At 36.5% G+C, this 20368-nt stretch overlaps 1 protein-coding gene across 9 annotated transcripts in view; it reads right to left on the bottom strand.

Annotated features, from left to right (window-relative positions):
- Window positions 1-20368, bottom strand: part of LOC124856743 (glutamate receptor-interacting protein 2-like) — a 328206-nt gene that overhangs the window by 34250 nt on the left and 273588 nt on the right. For 5 of the 9 annotated variants that reach the window (XM_047347547.1, XM_047347543.1, XM_047347545.1 and 2 more), the window contains exons 2-8: window positions 11729-11806; window positions 9678-9813; window positions 9086-9231; window positions 7928-8014; window positions 6817-6892; window positions 2722-2867; window positions 1894-2041 (exon numbers count right to left, since the gene is read on the bottom strand). In XM_047347547.1, the coding sequence (XP_047203503.1) occupies window positions 1894-2041; window positions 2722-2867; window positions 6817-6892; window positions 7928-8014; window positions 9086-9231; window positions 9678-9813; window positions 11729-11806 (817 nt within the window). Of the gene's footprint in view, window positions 1-1893; window positions 2042-2721; window positions 2868-6816; window positions 6893-7150; window positions 7212-7927; window positions 8015-9085; window positions 9232-9677; window positions 9814-11728; window positions 11807-20368 lie in introns of those variants that run through there. The other 4 variants (XM_047347548.1, XM_047347544.1, XM_047347551.1 and 1 more) reach the window with 2 other exon arrangements.

Below are 20368 nucleotides of genomic sequence, written 5' to 3'. Positions count from 1 at the left end.
TAAACACTGAAAATGGCCATTCTTCTTTACAAAGGTTTTCAAGTCTTACCATAAATTCTCAATTTTATTAAGATCTGGACATTGACTATGCCATTCTAACGCATAATATGCTTTGATGTGCACTATTCTGTTGTATCTCTGGTTGTATGTTTAGGTCACTGTCCTGTTGGAAGGTGAACCTCAATCTTAAGTCTTCTGCAGCCACTAACAGGTTTTCTTCCAGGATTACCCAGTATTTAGCTCAAACCATCATCCCAGCCTCTCTGACCAGCATCCCTTTCCCTGTACAGGAAAAGCATCCCCACAGCATGATGCTGCCATCACAATGGTTAAATGTAGGGATGGTCTGTTGAGGTTAATGTGTGAGTTTGTGTTCTGTCACACACAGCATTCTTTATCAAGATCAACATAATTGTTTCCAACCTGACTAGAAAATCTTCTTTCACAAGTTTGCTGTGTCTGCATATCTAGTAGTAATGTGAAAGTAGAACATAAGGCTGTCTTTTAATAATAACTATCTTCTTACCTCTCATCCATAAAGGCCAGATTTGTGAAGGGAATGACTAATTATAGATCACTTCAGTTGTTTGTTGACAAATTCCACCATTTTAGCTGTGAACCTCTGAAGCTCCTCTGTTGTTACCATGGGCCTCTTGGCTGCTCCTCGGATTACTGTTTTTTTTTTTCCCAGTCTGTCGGTTTTGATCAGGGGTCTCAAACTCCCTTCCTGAGGACCAGTGTACTAAAACTTGTTTTTCTGTTTCAGCACACCTGAATTAAATAATTAGGTAATTGGCAATACTCTGTAGAATTTGCATGCTGAGAAAGTAATTCAGTCAGTAATTCAGGTGTGTCAGACTAGGGATGAATCCAATAATTGCAGGGTAGCAGTCTTTGAGGGCTAGAGTTTGCAACCCCTGGTTTAGGTGGATTACCACGTCATGGTGGGTTTGTAGTTGAGCCATATTCTTTCCAATTTTAAATCACCAGAACTCTGTGAGATGTTCAAATGTTGGGATATTGTTGTAGTAAATACTACATACTGAATACTAGTGAATGCCACACTTTTAAGATTTTTATGTGTAAAGTATTTTTATACATATTGTTCCTCCAACTTCATAATTATTTATTATTTTATTGCAAAACATGTTATGATCCTTGGGTGTTAGGTTTAGGTTTCATTTATGTTTGTTTTCACTATTTCTTGTTGTTTATTTATGTTCTATACTTCTTGCCATATTCTGTTAATTTATTTGTGTTTGTTATGGTTAGTAAGATCTTGCCATATTAGTTAAATTCTTTAGGTTTAGTTTCATTTTCATTACTTGTTTTCTGTTCCCTGTGTTTGTTCCCTTAGGTTCGTATCTTTTCCCCTTGATTAAGGTCTTCTGTGTGTCTTAGTTCAGCGCCCTCTGTGTCGGTTAGTCTCCCTCCCTCAGTCTCCGTTTTCATTCTGCCTCAGCTGTTCCACATTTTCTCTGATTAGCTCATCTTAATCCTTTGTCATTTTCCCCCCTTGCCTCAGTATTTAGGCTCCAGACTTCTCATTGTTCAATTCCGGTTGCCTCTGTTATCCCTTTGGACTGCCTGTTACTCTCTCCATGTGCCTGCCTTTGTTTCATTATCTGTCCTCTGGTGATTCCCCTGTAAGTTCTCTTTTCATTTATTAAAAGTGTTCCTTCATTTATGTCTGGTTCTGTGCTTGGGTAATTTCCAAACATTACAAACATGACAAAAAAATCAAATCATTAAGAAGTTTATCGACGTTTGTAGGTGCAATGTAAAACATTTTAAAGGGTTGAAGACATCATAATATTTGAAATCTGACATGCATATTTTTAGGTTGAGCCGCATTGACAAACAGATATTTTGTGTTAAACAATATGTGCATACCTGTCCACTACGCTGCCGGGTTTAACCCGGTCAATGACAATGACCTGCTTGTTTCGATGATTGGCTGACGTCAGTGTGATCCCCAGTGTTGCTCCTGGTGACTTTGCGATTTCCACCAATAGCGGACCAGAGGCATTTGCCACTGTATCTGAAGGAGAAAACAAAATTATTTAATAATTATTATCAGCATTATATTTTTATTTGCATTTTTTAGTAGTACAATCAGTGTAGCTTGTGCCTGGGGCAGACTGACAGAGGTGAGGCTGCCATACAATTGGCGTCACCAGGCTCTCTGATGATCATCTGCAGGCAAGGCAGGAGACGTGTCTTGCCCAAGGACAAAACGACTAAGAGGTGTTGGAACCAGCAACCCAACAGTTACAGGACAAACCCTCATTACCCAAGCCATTGTCGCCCTGGATAATAGAGTTAAAGCTCTATAATATCCAACAGCACTGTAGTTACCTTCTGCGTCCAAAATGCCTGCTCGGTTTATGTAAGCACACATTCAATTACTAATTAACTTGAATTAGTTTTGCATTAATTTAGTTACTTAGAAAAGGTATTTATATACGTATTGAAAAGATCGAGTTTCAGTATTCCACCTTGTCAGACCTCTGAATACAAAAAAAAAAGTATAGATTAACCCCATTTATGACAAATATGACTAAATAAGTGTACAATAAGGCCTTATCAGATGCGATTTCTCACTTTACCAATTAATAAAGCAGTGAAGAAATATTTAAAAGGCTCTACGTCCACCCAGAAAACATATAACTGCTATTGTTTTGTGTCTGGTGAATGTTTTATGATCTTGTGTTGTCTCACCCATTATTGTGACGTCGTACTCTATCTGGAACAGGGCTTCTTGGCCACACTGAGCCAACACACTGAGGGCGTCGTTGTGGCTGGCACTGTGTAAAGGAACACCATCCACACTGAGGAGGCGGTCACCAGGACGCAGTGTGCCTTCTCTGAGCACAAAAACATCACAACAAACAATTTAAACTATTGAAAAACAGAGGTACAAAATGTCAGATGGTTCATATTTCAGTTTTTTTTACTACCTTACTTTCAGTCCACATCACTAAAGTATTACAGCTGCATGACAAGCTTTTTTAATGTATTTAAATATTAGAAAACTCTATCATTTCTCATTTTCACACATTTGTGTTATATCTGTACTTGAGGTTTTTTATTCTAAAACTGTTCCATGAAAAAAAAGTATAACACCTGAACATTTTGAGATTTCTTCCTATTCAAATTACACATTTCTATGCGTTTTCTGTGGATGCAGTCTTGTGAATTCTTAGTATAGACGAAGAATATCACAGAAATTATTGTAGTGTTTAACAAGGAGCCTTGACCAGGTTCATACAGAGCTGTTAAAATATCAGAAAAAGGTTTTAAAAAATGACTCTAAAAACATTAAAGTTGTTTTTGGACATGGTGCAAGCTAAGGATTTTTAATACAGAGGGAATCAGGCTAAAGAGTGTAAATATACTACTTTTCTTGGTCATTTTCTGTGTCTTCAGTGATGTCTCTTCAGTGATGTCTCTTTATACAAACAGTATGGTTTACATTCATGAGGTTTCACCACCATTGTGACTGTTTTACGACACAATGAAAAAGAAATCAAACAAAAGGTTATTAGGCAAACAGTATCAGTTTTAAGTTACAGTCATACATAGCTTGGATTCAAACTGTGTGTATTGTGGAAGTATGGATCTTTTTAAAACATTGCTGGCTAAAGCCCACACTTTAAGAACTGCTGTGACATTTAGCCTGCTTTCAGACCTGTAGGCTCTGTCTGTTTTTGCTGATGCTGTGAAAATGGTGTCTTTGTGACTCGGTATGAAAATCCTGTGGCTCTCTGGCTCGTTTAGAGTTGGGGCTTTAATTCCCACTGGGTAATGCTAAATATGTAGGTACTTCTGGAATATGGTGCTGTGGATTAACTTTTCTTCTTTTGGCATATAAATGGCATATAAAGCATCATGAATATCTCATTTATTTTCCTTGGAGTGACCCATATTCTGAGGATGATTTTCTTTGGAAAGATGTTAGATGAGCTTCTGGGCAAAAGAACTCAATAGAAAAAATTTAAATCTTTAATCTTTGTCCCGGTATCTCAATTCAGAACCTGTGGATAAAGGATGTAATTATAAAGTGGCTTTCTACAATAGGTTAAGACATCTATAGTTTGTAACACGTCATGGGCAATTAAAAGTAATTGCTACCAGATCTTCAGTGAGATTAAATTAAAAAAAATCATTTCACAAGGCCTTAATATGTTCTGAAAGAAGCATGAAATGATCTTACCAGTTGGAACATGATACAGTAATTGCTTTCATGTGATTATTCTCCCTCTGCCCTAATTTACTGCTGCATGTGTCTTGTACAAATAGGTGCCAGGGGAGTAAAAATAGCATGTTGGATATTTAAATTCCAGCATCAAATAGCTTATGCTGCTGAGTGATCAGAAAACGAGTCACATTTCTTTCCATTTCATTTTCCAGTTTTATGTTATTGTAGCTTGACTAAGAAAAGCTGATTTAAGCATGCTAACATAGAAAGCACTTTATGACTTTGGGTAATGCTACAATGAGTAGGCGACTAATTAATATAATTAAAGTTAAAATGATGTGTTACTTTACTACAGGCCTTAGGAATAACTTTAGTGTTCTGTATTTTATTATTGTTATTTTAATTTTGAGGAACTGACTGAGAAGCAGCTTTATGTTGCAAAAAGCAAGATTATGATGCTAAGCACACTCGGGTCCCCGCCCTTGCTTGCCACCTGACTTGCATTGCACTCAACCTTGACATTCCTGCCCACTTGTGATGTGCCACATTGATTGGGCTTTCTTCATCTTTTTTGAAAATAAATGAATAGAATACAATGAATAGAAAGAAGCAGGAACACCAGAGATATGAAAATACTTACATAATGCTTAATGCATCATTTGGTTTCAGAACTTTATTGCTTGCAAATTTTAACCAATTCATACGCAGGATATGTATGAGGTTGAATCATTCCAGTGTTACAGCAGCTGAACAGCTACAAAACTGTCATTTACATGAAAATGTCATGGACTATTACTTAAACATAAGGGCTGAGACAGATGCATGATGACAGCATTAAAGGAGTAGAGGTGAATCATGCCGCTATGGCTATGAGCAACAAATAGTTGTTGACATACCAATGATGGTCACAGGAAAGGACAGTTATTTCTAGGCTTTTGTTGGTCTGGGGGCACAGACAATTCTCTGTGACTCTAAATAAGAAAACTCATTGAGCTTCTGCTTCCATGCTTCAGTGAGGCCTCTGATATTTCAGCCCTAACGTTTCCCCTTTATACTCTTAAAACAAAAGAAGAGCAAATTATCATGAGGTGTCTTCTACTGTAAATGTTTTCTCTTTAGCCAACATCATGTGATTTTACAAATGTTTGACAAAATCTTTTTCTAAAGGCACATATTTTTTAAATAAACTTAATGCTAAACCCTTGGCCTTCTCCCCTGATTTTAATCTGGAGCTATGTTCAACTGCTGTATCCTCGCAGCTCAGCTCTAGTGCAGTTGGTCAGAACAGCAAATTGTAAAACTATGACCATGTTTCCTTATTAATTCACATAGTTTAAAATCTTTTTTACAATAAGTTTCTACTCCTGAATTATGTACAATTACCCTATTATCAGTAAATTAATTTGAATGGCCAAAGTTTGAAGACAACAAACTGTAACTCTGTAAGATCATTTTTGGCAGTAAAAGCAAATTTCAGTTCCCTACATACAAAAATACCCAAACATTAGCTGCACAAACAAGCCCTCTAAATATTCAGTGTTCTTTAATTTGATTTAGATTTAAAATTCCATCAAGAGCATCATAGTCACATGTTTTGTACGTAAACCAAACAGGATGTAGAGCATAATAAGGTCATGTCTTGAACATATGACTGGGCTCAAACAGATTTATCAGTCCCATTATATTCATTACCAGACAGTTTAATGCCATATAGGACACTAGGAGTACCAATCTTGTTATCTCTGTTTTAATTTTTTGTTTATATAGACTGCAACAAAAACTAATGAATTAACCTTTTTTTTCTGAGGTAAAACCCCCTAGAACAATCCACAGTGCCTTCAAAAAGTATTTAAACTTGTCCATACTTCGCACATCACAACCGTATTGTATTGGGATTTAATGTTAAAGACCGACACAAAGTAATACATAGACAAAATGAGGTATGGTCCAATTTGTTTACCCAAAAAATGTAAAAGCAAATGGGCCATACTTTGTAGAACCAGCTTTTGCTGCAGTTGGCTGCAAGTCATTTTTATTTAAATACTCTTAATCTGTTCATTGATAAATAAAAAACTTTTTTTTATTAGGAGAGGGATTTAAGGGATGATATAAAGTCATGCACATTTTAAATTGTACAGTATATTCACTTTGTATTTTTTCATGTTGTGTCATACATATCAGTTCCAGTTAAACATATCTCTTAAAAACCCATAGTCTTATACTTCTGTCATACCTCTCTGTATCATTTGGTGACAATAAAAGTTAAACTGTATAAAGGAACTGAAGAGCACAACTGAAAAATCATTGTGATTGACTTTGCAGAATATCTGCTATGACTAGTTGGTGTGCATACCAGTGGGATCTGTCACACTGCTGACATTTTATCTGAATACAACTGGCAGATTTTTATATTTTCATTAAAGAAATACAATAAAATCATTGTGAAATAACAGAATTCCCATTCAATTTTACATTTATAGTTAAGCCCTGCATGTTGGTTTACTCGGTTGTTTGTGCTTTAAGCTTCTTCATGTATTAGGGTTGTATATATATGGAAATGCGTTTGAATATAAGAAGGTGTATGCAGAGTTTAGTTTGTAAATGTTGAGCTATACCTATCTGCAGGACCTCCTGGTCTTACATAGGTGATAACTAGGGGGCGTGACTTGTGCCAGTCCTCATGCGTACCACCTGCAAGAAGATCAGAAAAAAAACTGTTTACACAAAATCCTAGACTCATTTAAGTGGAAAGTAGATTTTTTAACTTGCATATTTTCAACAAACTCTGCTGGAGTTTCAGTAATTTGTGATACTATGCACACCCTCTGAGAAATAAACAACTAAACTTTGAGGCCATTTAAACATGATCATTCAACTATAACCTTGTTATGATGATGATGTTATTTATTGTCCTGTTACTAGTTCTTCATTATTTAGTCACTGTAGTACCTGTAGTTTGCAAGTCATCTCCATTGTTGGGTCTGGTGTCTCTCATCTTCTTGACAATAATCCATAGATTCTCTATGGGTTTCAGGTCAGGCCAGTTTGCAGGCCAGTCAAGCACAGTAACACCATGGTAATTAGGCCAGCATTTAGTGCAGGCAGGTACCAAGTCCTGCTGGAAAATGAAACCAGCATCTCCATAAAGCTTGTCAGCGGAAGGAAGCATGAGATCATTCTAAATTTCTGGTACATGCCTGGGCTGGCTGTGGACTTCAGAACACCAACTGATCATTGACTTGAAAATCAAATGTAAACTTTCATTTTATCTGAAAAAGAGTACTTTGGACCACTGAGCAGCAATCCAGTTCTTTTTCTCCTTAGCCCAGGTGAGACCCTTCTTGCGTGGTCTTCGGTTCAGGAGTGGCCTAACACGAGTTATGTGACATGTGCCATGTTAGGATTTGTCTGTGCGTAGTGACTCTTAATACGCGGACTCCAGCCTCTGTCCACTCCTTGTGAAGCTCCCTCAAATTCTGGTAATGTTGATTATTATTCCTGTTGCTGATGCACCTCTTCCTACCACAGTTTTTCCACGCATCTTTCTATGAATATGCTTGGATACAGAACTCTGTGAACAACCAACCTCTTTAACAATGGCCTTTTGTGGCTTACCCTAGTTATGGAGGGTCTTCAAGATATCTGTCAAGTCAGAGGTCTTTGGAACCTCAGATTACAATTTAAATTATTAATTTTGTTACATTTTCCATTTTTTGTGACATTTACCTCTCATGACAAAACCAAAGCTGCTTCCCTCTTTGTGCAAACAGATGTCGATTGTCTTCGATATAACCCCTGAGGTGCTGTCTGGTGCTTTGAAGAGGAGGAGAAAAACAATTAAATTACTTATCAAAGAAAAATAAATAGTTGATAATGGATGCTTGGCTTAAAGATTTACAAGTTTAAAAATTGTTCAGAAGATATGCATAAATATTACAGTGACAGTCATTTAGCCATTTAGCTATCCAGTAAAATAAAGAAATATCACAACATCCACAAGTATTGTTGCATTTTACAAATATACATCAAGACTCTTACTGAGCCAAAGTGAAATATCAATAAGGCCAAATATGTGTATGGAAATGTTTTCATATTGAATGATTCATTATGTTATGATTTACATTCATAAGCGATTCTCAGACTTGCAAGGGTGATGATTACCATATGTACAGTTTGGCCCAAAATTACTGATACCACTGGCAGCTTTGAATTTAAAGTTATCTTCATTCAATGAAATAGTTTTTTTCTGATCGGAACTTATGTGGACATATCGCACAAGATATGACCATATTAAGACAATGTACTAAGAATATAACTGAAATGTTTATCTATTTTCATTTACATTTGAATAAAAAAATGCATGTCCAAAATTACTCATGCCTCTCTCAATAATCAACTGAAATGCCTTTATTGGCCAATACAGCAAACGAATGCTTCTTATAATTGTTGAAAAGCTTTCTGCACGTTTTCACTGGTATCTTTGACCATTGATTTTGAGTGACTTGAGCATCAAGTCTTTGAGGTTAGAAGGTCTAATCTTTATCTGTCTCCACAGTTTTTCCTATCAGTTTCAAGTCGGAACTCTGGCTGGGCAGCTCCAAAGTTTTAATATTGTTCTTGGTTTACCATTTCCATAAGTTTTGAGTCTTTGCAAAGCTGAAACATCCAGTGTTTTCCAAAACGAAGCCTCTCTGCCAGATCATCTTGTATTTCCACTTACACGTGCTTCAGAAAAATAGGTGTTAAAATGCTAATTAAAGGAACTAATTTGGGCTGGATTATTCTACATGAACAAAACCTCACAGCTTTTATTGTATTACAATATTGCATACCCACATACTTTTTGTAACCTTCTCAAAGTGGCTGTATCAATGTGATTTGTACCTGTTGGGGGCAGCTCATACTCCACCTCTAACAGGACTCTCTCTCCAACATTCTTTAATAAACTAATAATTTCTTCATGCCTCAGTTTGGTCAGATTGATGCCGTTCACAGACTTGATGTAATCCCCAACATTAAGCTGGTCACTCCTGTAGACAAAATGCATCAAACCATGTTAAACAATGCCATATATGACAGGGAGTTTTATACATTTGCAGTGTTTACATTGCAGAACATTCACAATAAGCATAGTGAAGTTCATTGTGCAACTCATTCTTGATTTTAATTAATAGAAGTTGTTTGCTGTATACTCATTCCGCTCTGTGAAACTACCAGTTAAAATAAATCACTAAGACTCCCAAATTAAAGTGACCTTCATGCTATTGATGAGTATTTGTAAGATTTTCACTGAAACTGTGTCATGAGGTCATTTTCAAACTGCTTTTCACTTTAGAGTCCTAGGGTTGAACAGGACAGTGTGATGCTTAAATAATGATTCTACTGTTTTTCAGTAGTTAGCTTGATACAGCTGTACAGGTGACGTGATATTTGCTTAAGCTTTGAAAGATTTTCCAACAGATATGACGTCACCCACCTGGCTGCCAGCCCCCCTGGCCGTAGATTTGATACCCGTGGTTTCCCATCCTTGTCAGTTCCTCCTGAGATGGTTAGTCCAAGAGTGCTACCTTCTTTCTTTACCAGTTCCACCATGGTCACCCCCCGCAGAGCTTCTAACCAAAAGCATAAAGGCATGCACCCACACAGACACGTATCAGGACGATCCGGCCGAGAGAAAGACAAAGACAGGTGTGTACACAGAAGCACCAAATACACAAGACAAAATAAGTTGTTATTAGATGCTAACTTATTTATTTTTTCCTGATTACACAAAAGCTGAGAAACAGGAAAGATAAACCTAAAACATGTCTACGGATCTGTGGCCTTCATTGACATACTGATTTATTGTTGGTTCATCAAATGATTTGAGTCCTTTGCAATTATATAAAATGGCCTTGCAAGAATTATTAGCTTATTAGCTTGAACTAAGTGTTAAAATGATCTTTAATCCAAGTGAACAACATGTACAAAAACCTTTTCAAATGCATGTTTAACAGATGCATTACAATTTAGACCTCAGAGTATGTAGACGTCCATTAATAATGCATTTTTATTTGCACAGTACTTAATAAAGAACAAAAAATGAGGAAAGTAGGTCAATGAATTTAAATAACAAACTTTTTAATTACCTGTACGGGACAAAAAATGTATACAAACTAATGAGCTGACTAACTAGTGACACACAGTGACAGTATCTCTGAGGTTAAGATTACATGAAAAACTCTGCACTGAACTCCACTGATTAAACTTCTCTGAAAACAAGGATCAAGAAATGGTGCAGCATCCCACTATTCCAAAAGAGAATAAGCCAACTATTGTTCAATGCAATATTCCCTCCACACTTAATTAGACAACTGTATAAACAAAGACGTCACAATATTCAGAGGACCTACACAAAACCTGCTTTCAAAAAACTATTATCTCCAAAGGGACAGCTATTCCTGGGTTCAGTCAAGACTTTCTGAGATGAACAGTTTGATAAGTCATGCCAGCAAAAACGTCACAGAGAACAGTGTGGTTCTCCAGAGAGGTCAAGGAAATTACATTTCCAGAGCTTTAATGATTGGAAGTTTTTGTGCAGTAACTTAGAAAGTATAAAAAACTTTAGAAAAAGGTAGGACAGAGACATAATTACTGTTTGGCTGCATTACTCTCCATCATAACAATAGTCATCATTAGGAAACTTAGGTCAGAATTTGTTGATACATATTAGATCTGTCCCATTAATTATGAATTTTAATATCAGTGTGTGCGGTATGACAGTAAGGGTGTGCATGTCAGTTAAATATCTGGCCTGTTAGATGGAGTCTTATTGCCCTTTATACAGACACTTGATGTCGATTTTAGTGACTCAAATGCTAAAGGTCACAAGAGTGAGGCGAATGTCATGATGGTATAAAAAAAGAAGAATGTGTTAATTGCAAATGTTTCTCAACATTTATACTGCAAGTGCTTGTTTTCCTAATATCATGCAGCCTTACAAATTATTAAAGTTTTGTGTAAAAAGAAATAGCAATAGTTTAGCTCCTAAACAATTCATGGTGATCAATTGTGGATCTTCTTCTTTCTTTGATATCATGGTCTCATTGAATATGGTAATTCAGATCTGGACCACAGTCACAGTCCTCTACTAACGCTTCTACAACATTGCAAATATAGTTGTAAAGATAATATATATGATGACAGTTCATAACAAGGACCACAGAAGTTGTGTTGTTATATAGCAAGTAGAGGGTAACTAAACAAAAAATAACTAGTAATTCAACATTACCTGATGATGAACAAATTATCTCTTCTAACTCAGAACCCATCAATTATAAGATGCTTGGTCAACGGTTACCTACTCATGAAACAACTGTAAAAATTCATCTGGGACTAACTCTAAATTGATAACCTATTCATCAACTCTAATTTAGAACCCAGCGATTATCAAATGCTTAAACGCTTTCATTATTGTGTGTTCACAGAAAGCTGTAAAAAGGATCACAGATTTTGCAATATACAGTTTTCAGTGACATTGCCATGTACCTGGTATACTGTGCCTTCTCAAAGTCATGGTGTGTTCTGGTCCAGAGATATCTTTTGTTTTTCCATATGGCCCCTCATCTAGGAGGAACGGAGACAGTAGTGTGTTAGGCATTTCTGTTCAACATGCATTCACTATTTCTGTTTATAAACCATATGCATTCCAGTATAATAAAGATTATACAGTGAGATTCACCAAAACATTGTGCACATTTGGCTAATGTCACATTTTCTTAACAACCTTGTGATCTGATGAGCTCAATCAACGTCTCATGTGTTTTCATGTTTCTCAGTTATATCACTTTGATATATTGAAGATATTAACAAAGATTTCTGTCCCAGTAGAAAATAATGGGAGTGTAGGAACTTACTCTGATCTTTTATGGCATAACAAACTCACACAATTGCAGCTGTATTAATTTTTTATGGAAACCCTAAGTAAACCAAGTGAAATATACAATTTAAATATGGCAAAGAAAAAACAATAAGTTGATATGCTACTGTATACATAAACAAAACTTCCAGCAAAACAGATTTTCAGTTGCATTGTCCCAATAGCACCGCCATAAGCACAATAACCCAGGAAACCATCCAGAACACCTCCAAACCAGATGCTGAGAGGCAGAAGCTGTACTTGTAGGTTTTCCCTTTGATAAAGCCACCTTAAACTTGTACTAAAGGTGAGCCCAAGCACCCTACTGAGAACATGTATTTTACATATACTACATTCACAGTCTTCATTTTATTCAGTCACTACACATAGGTAAGGGTTCAAATGTAGAACAATTTGTAAAAGTACATTATTCCTCAGCTCTTTGTCAATGAGAACAGACCACTGTGGTGTATAGTGCATTACTGCAGATACCACCCAAATCTGCCTATTAAAGTCTCAATATATTTTATATATATATATATGTATGTATATATATATATATATATATATATATATATATTATACCCCCTTTTGTGAACAAGAGATTGAGCTTGAGCTTCTTCATTTGACTAGCTCATTCTCAACTTAAATTCTCAGTTAAACATTGGTTCTCAGTCAGTAGGTAGCAATGCTTTTCATGGCCTCAGACGTAGAAGTAAATCTTCATCTTAATGCTTTATTAAGGGATACATGCTGTTCCAGTAGCTGCTGGAGGTTCCTCTCAATGACTCCGACAGAAGGGCATCACTAATAAATAACTCTGATGAAATCTGAAGCCAACTCTACTGTGGAACGGCCACCTGCTGGAGGCCATGTAAAATATTGGAACTGAGCAGCAGTCCACCATTGTAAAAATCTAACATTGTCACTCTATCTTATAAACATGTGTAATACTAACGTATTCTAACTTTTATTTTTGTGGCAAGAGATGATGGCATATTATTTTGCACTTTTGTATATCAGAAATGATGGTACTATTTTCAATTGTTATTTTGCAGTTTCTTTAAATCAATGTCTGATTACATCTTGAAAATGCTTTCTTGTCAAGCATATTGTTGAGATCGACGTCCCTGTATTAAGCTAATCTTTCATATATGAAGGATTATTAAGAGTTTGCTATTCCACACTTGACAGCTGTGGCAGGAACTGAGGCTGTTGTTGTGGCTCTGAAGGGATAGGATGTGTCCCACTTACAACCTCGGCTTCATCAGAGTCTTTGAATGAATTTTAAAATTCATAAACCATTTCTCATCAATTAAACTTTAATCTGCATAATAATCAGGGACACTTGCACAGCCCAGACATAAACATATTGTATAAACCTGTTAAATAAGTATGCATTTTTAATATTATTTAGCACATAAAACTGCATTTTAAATCTGGTTACAACACCAAGACACTAATGGACTCTGATAGGGTTTGAAAGTAATCACCGACATATTTTCAAGCTTTAGTTGACTGAGAAAAAAAAAGACATTTGTCTTGAAGCTGTCACCAAGCTCAGCTGGCCTCAGTGAAAACTTTGTTAAATCTCTTCAGTTTTCAATGTTAGATATGAATGTTTGACAAGCAGTAAATGTTACTTGTCTATCTATTAAACCCCTATGAAGAAAAACTTATTCTAGAGAGATTGTGATGTTGGGAATTTTGTATCTCACACCCGCAATACAAAAAATAGAAGTAACCTCTCCAGGTAGATCACAGGTGTGACAATGTTTGTTGCAAGGAATAATTGCACACTGTGGTAGTGCCTGATTAATGAAGGACTGATAAACACTGAAAGTGAAGCAATGGCAACATTTCTAAAACAGCCAAAAAGCAACTATCTGGAGTTTGAAAACCCAGCTAGGACCATTAGGTAGGAGCCAGCTAGTGAGTTCAGAGTTCTAACTATAATTTTGTTGTTTGTTTGTTTTTGTTTCACAGCCATTCTTAGAAGTTTAGAAACACACAGTGTTAAATTAAAAAGAACTACAAAACAAGTTTAAGACTGACTGTAAGGACAATGGCCTTTTGTGTTACATTAAAATATTTATGCAAATTCACATTTTGCTTCCAATGAGCTGTTTGTTTGTCCAAATTGTTTAATATTTGTTTTCACTATTATCAGTTTCTATAAATGACAGTTTTGTTACTTTTAAACAGCTGTGAAATTTCATTTTGTTTTCACAATGACAACATTCCAAAAAAAAAAAAAAAGTATTTTCCACCACCAGGAGACGAAAGCATCTGGCTTACTGCTTTCTGGCCGTGGAATAGCATATTTATAAACCAGGATACCCAAAGGCACATTTTTATTTTTTTGACATTTAAGCGGATATCAAGGATAATTTATGGGTTTGGGATGTCTATGCCTTGCTGACTGGCTCTAAGACAAGCTGTTTTTACCACCATAAGAATTCCGCTCTCTTTGGAACAGCGAACATCTCCTGTCTGTTTCAATGACTGAGGTGATATTTGTCACATTAGGGTTTTCGAGGGTCTGCACATGGTTTTTCAGCATCACTCATCTTTTAAATTTCTCACAGCGGTTCTGAGACTCCTTTGGTCTTCCTCTTCCCTCACTCCTCCAATTCAGCCTGATAAATTAAGGTCTCCAAATGAATAATTTGAATGTGAGTAGGCTAATGACTGCTGGCACTGTCAGGTAGCCGAACAGGTTGAGTTACAGATGAAGAGTCAATCCAGATTTTCCTCCAGCAGGCAAAATGCTTGTAGCTCAAGCTTCTTTTCAAGCAGAGATGGTAATGACTTTTGCCTGTGCGACAGAATAAATGATGCATTCCATAAGACGATTACACAATGTACTTAATTTTTCAAAGGTTTAGAGCCATATCTCTCTACAGTACTGTTCTTGAGTGACCTTATAAAAAATATATTGGTTAACATAATTATATTTAACAGCTTAATAATATTGACTTAATACCGAAGTGACTGTAATCTAAAAACACAAACAGAAATAAAGATAAAAGTATGTGGAATTAATGATACAAGTATTAAATAAAGTTAGATTTTAAAAACATGAGAAAATCCTGGAACATTAGGCCACATCCACCTACAGTACAGATCTAATTGAGTGCTTGATACCTGTGGTGGTACCACTGTAGGATGACCAGGAAAGCATGCCAGCAATTATTCCAGAATTCACAAATACAGTGCCTTGCGAAAGTATTCGGCCCCCTTGAACTGGTCAACCTCTTGCCACATTTCAGGCTTCAAACATAAAGATATAACATTCTAATTTTTTGTGAAGAATCAACAACAAGTGGGACACAATTGTGAAGTGGAATGAAATTTATTGGACGTGTCAAACTTTTTTAACAACTAAAAAACTGAAAAGTGGGGCGTGCAATATTATTTGGCCTCCTTGCATTAATACTTTGTAGCGCCACCCTTTGCTGCAATTACAGCTGCAAGTCACTTGGGGTTTGTCTCTATCAGTTTTGCACATCGAGAGACTGAAATTCTTGCCCATTCTTCCTTGAAAAACAGCTCCAGGTCAGTGAGGTTGGATGGAGAGCGTTCTTGAACAGCAGTCTTCAGCTCTTTCCACAGATTCTCGATTGGATTCAGGTCTGGACTTTGACTAGGCCATTCCAACACCTGGATACGTTTATTTGTGAACCATTCCATTGTAGATTTGGCTTTATGTTTTGGATCATTGTCTTGTTGGAAGATAAATCTCCATCCCAGTCTCAGGTCTCTTGCAGACTCCAACAGGTTTTCTTCCAGAATGGTCCTGTATTTGGCCCCATCCATCTTCCCATCAATTTTGACCATCTTCCCTGTCCCTGCTGACAAAAAGCAGGCCAAACCATGATGCTGCCACCACCATGTTTGACAGTGGGGATGGTGTGTTCAGGGTGATGAGCTGTGTTGCTTTTACGCCAAACATATCGTTTTGCATTGTGGCCAAACAGTTTGATTTTGGTTTCATCTGACCAGAGCACCTTCTTCCACATGCTTGGTGTGTCTTCCAGGTGGCTTGTGGCAAACTTTAAACAAGACTTTTTATAGATATATTTGAGAAATGGCTTTCTTCTTGCCACTCTTCCATAAAGGCCAGATTTGTGCAGTTTACAACTGATTGTTGTCCTATGGACAGACTCTCCCACCTCAGCTGTAGATCTCTGCAGTTCATCCAGAGTGATCATGGGCCTCTTGGCTGCATCTCTGATCAGTCTTCTCCTTGTTCGAGATGAAAGTTTAGAGACGGCCGGGTCTTGGTAGATTTGCAGTGGTCTGATACTCCTTCCATTACAATATGATTGGTTGCACAGTGCTCCTTGGGATGTTTAAAGCTTGGGAAATCTTTTTGTATCCAAATCCGGCTTTAAACTTCTCTACAACAGTATCTCGGACCTGCCTGGTGTGTTCCTTGGTCTTCATGATGCTCTCTGCACTTTGAACAGAACCCTGAGACTATCACAGAGCAGGTGCATTTATACGGAGACTTGATTACACACAGGTGGATTCTATTTATCATCATCAGTCATTTGGGACAACATTGGATCATTCAGAGATCCTCACTGAACTTCTGGAGTGAGTTTGCTGCACTGAAAGTAAAGGGGCAGAATAATATTGCATGCCCCACTTTTCAGTTTTTTATTTGTTAAAAAAGTTTGACACATCCAATAAATTTCATTCCACTTCACGATTGTGTCCCACTTGTTGTTGAATGTTCACAAAAAATTAGAATTTTATATCTTTATGTTTGAAGCCTAAAATGTGGCAAACGTTTGACCAGTTCAAGGGGGCCGAATACTTTCACAAGGCACTGTATCAATAAAGTCAACAATCTGTGAAATATATTTGTCCATCTGTTGGAGCAGACCAAAATGAACAAGCTGTGCAAGCTGAACCCACGTTTGGTGATGCAGACATTACAGCGAACAAACCAGCAGCAGCTTGCCAGGTCGAGGTTACTGCACTTGCTAGGCAAGGGGTCAGCCACATTTACAACAGAAGAGTCATTCTTATGTTTTTCGTACTGAAAAGCATTTAGCTAAAGCCACAAAACCAGCCAAAAAAAGAATTACATGAATTACGTGTCCCACAGCAAATAGCTGCATCCAAACGACTTAAGAAGGGTAATTCTTTGGTGGGAATTTAATGCCGATAATTAAAAATCCTCACCAAAAGTTGTTAAAAATGATATTATTGGTATAACACAAGTGAGACTTAGTCATCCCCATATAACTGTCAGTCAGTTTATGAAAATCATCTGCACAGAGGCTGAAGGATCATGTGGCAACTGAACCCTGGCCTGTAAATCACTAGTTTGCCAAATACAATCATTACCAGAACAGGAGGATGATCATAAACACCTAAACTTCGGCACCATGGGGTCAAGATTTCTGACCCTTTTAAAACAAAATCCAGTGTTGAAAAAACTGTTCCCACAATGAATGTGATATAAGCATTTTTTAACAAGAACAAGGAAAGTGTTACATACCCGAGCATTGTGTTTTACAACCTTTATTAAATAATTCATATATGATACAATCAAAAAACATGGTAATAAAGTGTGTGCTTTTTGTTTATCTATGATCAGCGCCTCGCTGATGTTCTCAATGTGTTGTAATTTTATAATTAGGAAAAGTAAGTATTAACACAGAAGGTTGCCCATGCAGAGGTCTTTATGCCCTCTCATCTATAAATTGAAAACATCAGGACATATCTTTCAGGACCAAAACCTTTTGCACAAAAGAACGCTTAAAAACAAAATAAGTCACATGCTGAATGGATGAAGCAAAGATGAATAAAGAATCACTTCTCAGCAAAAAACATGGCCCTTTCTACCAAAACACCTGCAGGGATTATGAAGACTTGCATGGATTTATATCAGTCTGTCTCTGAAATGAATACTAATACAGACCTCTCTGTTGTAAGAGTCCCCAAAAGCCTTTCCACAAGCACATGAAGTACACACTGACCTCGGGTGCTCAGAATAATCAAGAACAGAATGGTTTCATGAAACGATGAATGTTTTGTTCCAACTTCTTCACAAAGTATTTTAAAGGTTTCTGAAATACTATTTCAGCAAGTTGTTGGGAAGCATATAAAATTCACAAAAAAATAGTCCTGGATAATTCTATCCATGTCTGCATTGTCTTCTGTTTATCTGAGATCAGGTTGCTGAAGTAAAAGGACCAGAAAGAAAAGCCAGACATAGAGAATATGAAATGCTAACTTGAAATCTAGTAATAGACAAGTGAGAACATCTCAGAATTTGTTGTCATTTTATGCTGAAACTAACTGAAAAGCAACAGAAGCTTTGGGGAAAAACTTGATTATATGTAACTACGGGCAGTACATTGGTACAATATCCTGACCAACTTATGTACAAACCGAGCACCAACCTGCAGTCAGACAAGCAAATTTCCCAAAGAGGTGGTGTAATCCTTTCTGATTCCCTGAAGGCCCAGAGTACAATTACCAAAGAAAAGGGTTTTCTCATGCCTTTCACTCCCTCACACATCCTGATATGCATATTTATGAACTTATTTTACATTCTAGCTCAAGGTTACCAAAAACCTATTAAGTAGACAATGGAGCGCACCAACAAAGAGCTCGAGGTAGTCAACAACAATTCACTCAAACATGAATACAAAACACAAAAGACAATTCTTATGTATGTACTTATTCTGACAGTCAGTTATTATGGTGTCATATAATTTTGTTGTACACAAAGTGTGTGTTATCTGTTTCCCCTGTTGCTATCACAGAAAAACACACAACTGTTCGTTAATAACTTGCCATGGGACATGGGCTGTGCTAGATAGCGTTGCATTGACAATATAATGAGGACTGCCCCTTTCTACAAAGAAGGACAAACACATAAAACAAATTATTTTTTGCCAAACACAGGGGGAACATGAATACTTGCAATGACATCCATTAATGACTTAATTCTAAAAACACGCAGAATAAAGTATTGTATAGAAAAATATTTGTTTTACTGTAAAACCAAAATCTTTACAAATCATTAATTTAAATGAATGTAAACTTCCCAGTAAATTGATTTTACCAAGCAGGACATCCAAGAAATCAGGACAAGTCCTGTGACCTAAGCTATGCTAATGATGTCATGGAAATCTGAATTAATTGTAAAGCTTGTACTAAGGTTAATAGTAAACTACTGTTCGACAATCATCTGCATCAGTAGTCCTCACTACTGGTCCTCAGGCCCACATGTATTAGATTTTTAACCAAAAACACTGATTAGAAATGGAATAAAATAGGATAATGGATGCTTTGATGACTAATGCTCTTGTCAGTATCTTTTCATTTATTTGGCATATTACTTTTTTTACTTTTCCTTTGTGATAGTAAGTTCTCTGCCTCTGTTATTTTGTGGATTTGAAGCTGAAAACAACTTGGCAACCACTGTTAAAGGTAGAGTACGATGCAGGATACTCATTTTAGAGGACATCCATAAAGTTCGGCTTACTCATCTCTCTGTTATTTACTATGATGTTGGGTTCAGAACTGCTGATCTTTACAAGTGTAGGTGGCTGCTCCTTTAAAAGCTCAGAAGTTTGCTTGAATGCAGGACATTTAGATAGAATCACACTTTTATTTATTGAGAAACTCAAGAACCATATGACATTTTTTACAGAACAGGTACAAAAACACAGCCATTCACATGAATACAGAAAACATCAGCATTAACCTGAAATGCATTATTCAAGGTTAAAAAAAAACACAAAATAAGTAATTTAATGGTATTAACAGTTCGAACAGCTTTATAATTTGAGGTAAAATTCTGAGCATGTAGAGGGAGAGAAAGTTCAATGTGAATTTAAATTAGACTTTTGAGACAAACATTCAGATTTGTGGACAGGACATTAACATTTGCTATAAATTATGAACACATCATTTCCCTGGAAATTATCTCCCCACCAAGCATAACTTTTTAACATTTAAGGACACTTTAACATGTTAAACAGAAAAGAAATTAACCAAATCATTCCTCAGCAAAATTCTTGTAGGCAGATTTTCTGCTAATTTTTGTTTACTAGCAGATATTTTTGAAAATGGCGATCACTTTGTCAGATTAAAAACTCTCTTACATCAGTGTTTACACCTGCATGCTATATAATTTACATGCTTCCTTCCACACTTTAAAACCTCAGCGTGCCCATGGTTTCCTATGTGTGTAAAGCACACATGTACACCCACCCTTAGAGTGAGTTTTCTGAGTTACT

The sequence above is a fragment of the Girardinichthys multiradiatus genome, chromosome 20 (assembly GCF_021462225.1).
Source record: "Girardinichthys multiradiatus isolate DD_20200921_A chromosome 20, DD_fGirMul_XY1, whole genome shotgun sequence".
Classification (NCBI taxonomy): Eukaryota; Metazoa; Chordata; class Actinopteri; order Cyprinodontiformes; family Goodeidae; genus Girardinichthys; species Girardinichthys multiradiatus.
This window is presented reverse-complemented; position numbering and strand designations above follow the sequence as displayed.